General features: G+C 46.7%; 1 protein-coding gene across 1 annotated transcript; it reads left to right on the top strand.

Moving 5' to 3' along the window:
* Nucleotides 1-4: 4 nt before the first annotated feature.
* Nucleotides 5-6,145, top strand: PKDREJ (polycystin family receptor for egg jelly). The gene has a single exon (XM_031057012.1). The coding sequence runs from the start codon at nt 5-7 to the stop codon at nt 6,143-6,145; it is 6,141 nt and encodes a 2,046-aa protein (XP_030912872.1).
* Nucleotides 6,146-6,687: the final 542 nt, after the last annotated feature.

Genomic DNA, 6,687 nt, shown 5'->3' with positions numbered 1-6,687 from the left:
CCCAATGGCCGCGCCCCTCCTTCTCCTCCTTCTGCAGCTGCTCGCCTGCTGCTGCCGGGGCTCGGCGGCGTCCCCTGTCCGTCTCCAGCCGTCACCCCTGCGGGTCAGCTGCCCGGGCCCTCAGGGCCAAGTCTTCCAGCGGCAGGACAACGAGCACAGCGTGTCGTGCCTGTGGAACAGCACCGTGACCCTGCATTACCAGCCCGCCCCAGGAGCAGGGCTGGAGGTAGAGGGGGAGGAGGGACAGCCACCATCCCCACCTTGCTGCCTCTGGTACCTGAACGCGGCCTCTCTGAGGAACATCTCACGCTGGTCAGGCCAGGTGGTACTGCAGACAGAAGCTCCCTCCCCCGGGGCCTCCAGCCTTGTTACAGTGCAGTGCTCGTCTGCCTCCTGCGCTCCACCCGAGTGCTTTCACCGCAACGTGAGCGTCGAGATCGCCGCGCAGGATATGCGGCTGTTCGTGCTTTGGCCACAGACACGCGTTATCCAAGTGTGGCAGCCCGTGGAGCTGGGCTGGTGTGCACGCCTCAAGAGTGCTGGCTGGCAGTACCGCTTCCGCAGCCGGGGAGGTATCCCCTCGACCCTTCTCCTTCCCAGCAGTGAGCACCAGGACACAACATCACCTGCTGTCTATCCAACAGTTGAGTTGGAACAGACCTGTGCCACCTACTACAGCTACCGCTTGACTGTGCGCTACAGGCACCCCGGGATCCACGTTGCTTTGGTCAGTATTGAGCAGATGCCTCACATAAGCCTCAACCTCTCTCTCAAGGTGGAGCCTGACTTGGTGCACGTCCTCAGTATCAGCTCCAAGCTCCTTAGTGTTCTTCAGCAGCCCCTCAGCTTGTCCTGGTGGCTTCAGCCCCTTACCCTGAGTACACTTGCCTACAGACTGGTGGACACACAGGCTATAGGAGGGTGGCTGTGCTCCTACAGTTCATTTACACTGCCAAGCAACTTCTGTGCCATTTCTACACCTCAGAACCTGGATGAGATAGTGGTGGCCAGCGTTTACTTCCATGTTGATGGAAAGAGGTTTGAGGAATTGATGGGGGAACTGCACCTGCTCAATGGTACCCTGAGCTTAACTGCTGGCAAAGAAACTCCCATACATGTCAACCTTTGTCCAGGGAAGACCAACAGCAGCACTTACATTTTCAGGTACAACCAGGGAACATTTTACACATCTAAAGACAACAACAGCATTTTTTCCACAGATCATCCTAACACACATACTGTGTTCTACCAATACAAGGAGCTTTCCTACTTACTCACCATAGAGTTTCTGGCCTTACAGTGGTACAAGTTCAAAATGTACCTTTATATGAATCAGAAGAGGGCTTTGATTAGGTCACTGGCAGAAAGAGACCTCGACATCCACATTTTCAGCAGTGCCCGTCCTTCTTTTCTGCAGAACTTTAGTTATTTAGTGTGGTTTATCCCTACACAACATCCGATGCTACAGTGTGAGTGGACCTTCTATCTGCAGCTTTTTGGCACAGAAAAAGACCATATTGTCCAGAGTAGCACGTACACATACAATGACCACGTAAAAAATGCCACGCGTTTTGTCCGTCGCTCTGCTTTACCCTTTGATGCAGAGAAATACACGGGGTTTGTGGCAAAAGTGAACTGCACCAGCAGTGCACCTATACCGGCTCTTTTAAGTGTCAGGGTCAACAACCGTACTGCAAAAACCATAGAAGCACCAGTGGTTTGTGAGCAAAAAAATTGTAGGATACTCAGGTGTTGGATTCAGAGACCTACTCCCAGATCCGTTATCTTGTACAAGAAAAAGGCATTAGACTTTTTCCTTTTTGTCAGGTTGAACGTAGACTGCGACGTTGGCATATCCATCAGGCCTCAATGGCAAATTTATCCTGCTACGGACACAAAAACTGAGCCAGACTGGTCAAAGCCAGTAAACACTTCTACCATGTTTGGCATGAAAATGATACATTTAAGTGTTCCCGCTAATAGTTTAGATTATGGGTTGTATCTGTTTTATTTCACTGCTGAGGTAGTCCTAGTTAAGACCTCAATAGTCCTCAAGGCCCATGATATGATTTATGTTCAGATTGAGAGAGCTGATCTAGTGGCAAATATCTCCGGAGGCTCGGTCCGCACAGTGAAATTTTCTGAGAGGTGGACTCTTGATGGTTCTGGATCCTCTGATCCTGATTCAGAGGAAAGACCAATGACATTTACTTGGTACTGCACTAAAGACTTAGCAGACTATAAAACCATGAGATTCAAATGGAAAAACAGATGCCATCCATTGCAGAAGGATTTGAGATGGATAACATCCTCAGGTCCCATTCAAACAGTACCACCAGAATACCTCCCAGGAGGCACCTTATACTACTTTCGCCTGGTGATTAAAAAGGGCAGAAGGATGGCTTATGCTGATCAAGTTATAGAAATAGATCCTGGCCCTCCACTCATTCTGGATGTGAAATGCATTGAAAACTGTGGTACCAGTTTAATTCCAACAGAGAGATTTGCCATGTCTGGAAAATGCTCAAACTGTAAACCGAGCAACAAGCCACTATATCACTGGTCCCTTTTTTCAGACACCTCTAAAGAAATTGATTTTGATTGGGCTTCCAAAACATCAACGGGGAGGTCTGGGGCTTACCTGTCTATACATGCTATGACTTTCATAAAGCCTGAATATCCAACCTACTTACTTCACTTAAGCGTAACTACCTGGGATGGTAGGTCTGCATCCTTCAGAAAACCCTTTGCAGTAAATACTCCACCTCAGGCTGGCCGGTGTAACATCAGACCGCGCTATGGGTTTGCCTTTCAGACAAAATTTGTTGTTAAATGTAGAGGATTTTCTGACAGCCATTTACCTCTGACATATAAAGTGATAGTAGCTTCCAACGTACCCCAAACTACCACAGTAAGTTCTGTGGTGGAAAACACATTTGGCACAATTCTGTACTTTGGTTCTGAGCCTAAAACTCCTCCATCTTTTCTCCCACTTGGAGAACCCTCTCGTTGGTACCGTTTGACACTTCATGTTCAAGTCCGTGATGCGTTCAGGGCATTTACCCAGGTGAGTTTACGTGCCTATGTGAGGAGGCCACTTAGAACTCAATCCCTTGTACGTGTGTTTCATGAACTGCTGGATTCAGCAAGCCATTTAAGCGTGTCCACATCTGCTCAGCAAATTGGTGATCGTCTTAGAGCTGGTTATTTGACTTATCTTGCGGCCTCACTCTTAAACTATATTAAGACCACACCAATTGTCCAGCTCCCCCAGGCTCACTTTCGGGAAACTGTGGTTAAAGCAGCCTTGAATATTTCAGTAAATAGCATCATGGAAATCAACCAAGTAGTGGCTGTTATTTCTGAAATCACAGAGTCAGTTGAGAAAATGAATGTTAGGTCACAAGACTTTGCCATTGGGAAACTGACAGAAGTAACAGGAATTCTGAAGAGACAGAGGAGTCAGATCAATTGGTCTGAGGGAGCAGAAATTCAGACCAGTGGAATACTAAGGTGCTTGTCCAATGTCCTAAGAGCTGATCTTCTGCATCTCAAGAATGTCAGTGCAAATGGAATTCAACATGTTTTCTCCATCATGGAAGGTGTAACAGAGGTAGTTTTCTGGGGAAAAGTCCCTGAAGAAATAGAAACTCTAATAGAAACAGGACACTGGAATATCACTCTGAAGAAAAATGAAGCCTGGAACATTACAAATTATTTGCCTGAAACAGACACCTGCCACAATTGTTTTTATCCAATAATGAGAAAAGGAAATGTTTCAGGAGTGGCGCCAGACACTGTGTTTTCCACTGCCGTTTTTGAATTTGATGAGAGCCCCTTCCCATGGTTAGGTTACACGTCAGATATTATATCAATGGTCTTGGGGTTTAAAATGGCAGAGACTAAGACTGATGGGGATCTAGTTCCATTCATGCCTGAAAGAGCAGACATTTTTCTTGCCAGGAAAGGTGGAGTTGCAACTTTTAATTTATTAATGGGACCTGATAAAACACAAACTTATACAACTGGAGGATTTCATTTTGAGGTCAATGAAACTGCCACAAGCATGTACTTTCAGATCATAACAAAATTAAAAGTTACTTTCAAGGTGCTGATATTTACAGGTACCAGTCTTACTGACGCTCAGCTCGTGGCCTCATTTATTGCTTTTCACAACATGAAAACAGTTGCAAGTGGAAATGAGACAATCCTTGATGACTGTAGCATTAAAGGTCCCTATATAGTCTGTCTCCCGAAGTCCCTGCTGGAAACCATAGTGCAGAAAAGTGGTGCAGACACTCAGACCATCACTGTTGTCTTGGAGACACAGTATGTCTTAAGGTACCCAAACCAGAAAATGGTGAGCATATACATTTTTAATGACCAGTGCCTATTTCTGAATGGGATTGAAAGTGAGTGGAGCAAAGAGACATGTGTGATTGGTCCCCTGACCAACTGGGAGAAGGTGCACTGTATCTGTGTCTCCATGCGACGTCGCAGGAGTGTGTCAGCCCTTGCAGCACCCAGCATCAGGTTCCTGGCAGCCAAAGTAGTAGTTCTTCCCAACACAGTAGATCTGGGGAGAAACCTGATAGCAGACATACCCAAAAATCCACTGACCCTCATAACAGTGCTCTGTATTTTTATCATCTTCTTGCTTTTGTGCTGCTGGGCTATAAGAAGAGACAGGGCTGAGAGGGAGATCAAGTACATTATCGTTCTGCCAGACAACGAGGCCTCTGATGATGGGAGCTTTTTGGTCACTCTGTACACAGGCAGTCGCTGGAATGCTGGGACCAAAGCAGAAGTTTTCCTGCAGCTCATCGGCCAGTATGGCAGGAGTAAATTCCGTTGTTTATGGCACCAGCCTTCTCCAGCTTTCCAACGGGGAAGCATTGATTGCTTTCTAATAACTACTAAGAAAAAATTGGGAGATATTAGTTCCTTCAAGATCAGGCTCAATAACGATGGCGTATCTCCAACCTGGTTCTTAAGCAGAGCTGAAGTTGAGGACATGTCCACCAGGAAGGTCTGGTTCTTTCTGTGCAGAAAATGGCTTTCCCTTGACAAGAACAATCCCTCACGAGCCTTGAAATTTTCTGTCACAGACCCCCAGACACCTCTACCCAAAATCGACTATTTTCTTATTCATTTTAACAGGAGACTGACAGAGTACCATCTGTGGCTCTCAATTTTTGCTCCTGTTAACGCTGGGGCTTTCACCAGGTTCCAAAGGTTGTGTACATTTTTAGCAGTACTATTATTCACCATGCTTGTTAACATTATGTTCTTTAATGCTGGAAAGGATGACGAAGCTCCAATATACCTGAGGTATATGAGATCAATAACAGTAGGAATTGAATGTGCTTTGCTTACCCTCCCTGTGGAAATGTTAATAATTGTCTTATTTAAGTATTCCCAGAAGGATCCTCCTCCTGTTGTGACTAAGATGTACCCAAAGGTAGATTCTAGGTACTGGAATAATTGCATAATATCTGAAAAAGATGCAAATGTAATTGACACACAGGAGGAGACGGCACCTGTGAGTTCCCCTGAGATGGGTAAAAGGTCCCAGAAGTCAGGTGCCAATTTCCTAGGAGGGAGCATCTTGTCCAAAGTAAGGAGACTAAGCGCTACCATCAGGCAGCTCCGCAAGATCCCGGAGAGTGAGCCCTTGCTGTGGTGGTGGTGTGTCCCTGTGGCCTGGAGCCTGGTTCTGATCATAACCGTGCTCTCATCCTTCTTCATCGTGCTCTATGGCTTGTCCTATGGCTACCAGACTTCCCGAGAGTGGCTCATAGCGTCTGGAACCTCCTTTCTTCAGAACGTGTTTTTCAATTCAATTCTGAAATCCTTGCTTTTCACAGCTGTGAGCACAATTCGTCCAAGATACTGTGAAGATATCAGATGGGTAACTCAGGAAAAGCATGTGGAGATTAACTCAGCTGAAGAAACTCAGAGCACAGGTCGTCCAAGAAACTCTGAAGATACCACATTGGAAACTCAGGAAAAGCCTGTGGAGACTAACTCTGCTGAAGAAACTCAGAGCACAGTTCGTCCAAGATACTCTGAAGATACCACATTGGAAACTCAGGAAAATCCTGTGGAGATTAACTCAGCTGAAGAAACTCAAAGAGATACCTGAAACTTGCTGATGTCAGAGGCACCAAGCAATATCAGCATTTGGAAGCTGATGAACGAAAACTTGCTGAGAAGGGCAAAAATTAAAATAAATGCACTTATTTTTATGAAAGTTTTCATCCATCACCTTGTCTTTTTATCACTGCTATTAAATTTTCCACTGCATATTCCACTGAGAATGCCAACAGTTTCCACTACAGCCAGTCCCTGAATAGAAACTGAATAGAATCTGCTTTCAAAATACTTCTCCCACCCAAGTTTCGTGGCTAAGCATGACCTTGCGTCTTACGGCACTATCAACTCTGTTCAGCTCGCAGAGGTGATGCCCGAGGAGCCAGCGCCTTGCTGAGCATGGCTCTCGCCTCTGGCTGATGTAAGAGCAGAACATCCTAGAATTCACTAAAACCAGAGTGGCCTGAGGGCTGGAAATACCGGCGTGTCCATCCCGAGGACCGGGAACGCCGGGGTGTCCATCCCGAGGGCTGGGGACAGGCGGGAACGCCGGGGTGTCCATCCCGAGGGCTGGGGACACGCTGGGAACGCCGG

The sequence above is a fragment of the Geospiza fortis genome, unplaced genomic scaffold, assembly GCF_000277835.1.
Source record: "Geospiza fortis unplaced genomic scaffold, GeoFor_1.0 scaffold10, whole genome shotgun sequence".
NCBI lineage: Eukaryota > Metazoa > Chordata > Aves > Passeriformes > Thraupidae > Geospiza > Geospiza fortis.
Note: the sequence above shows the minus strand (reverse complement) of the source record. Positions and strands in the feature narration are given on the sequence as shown.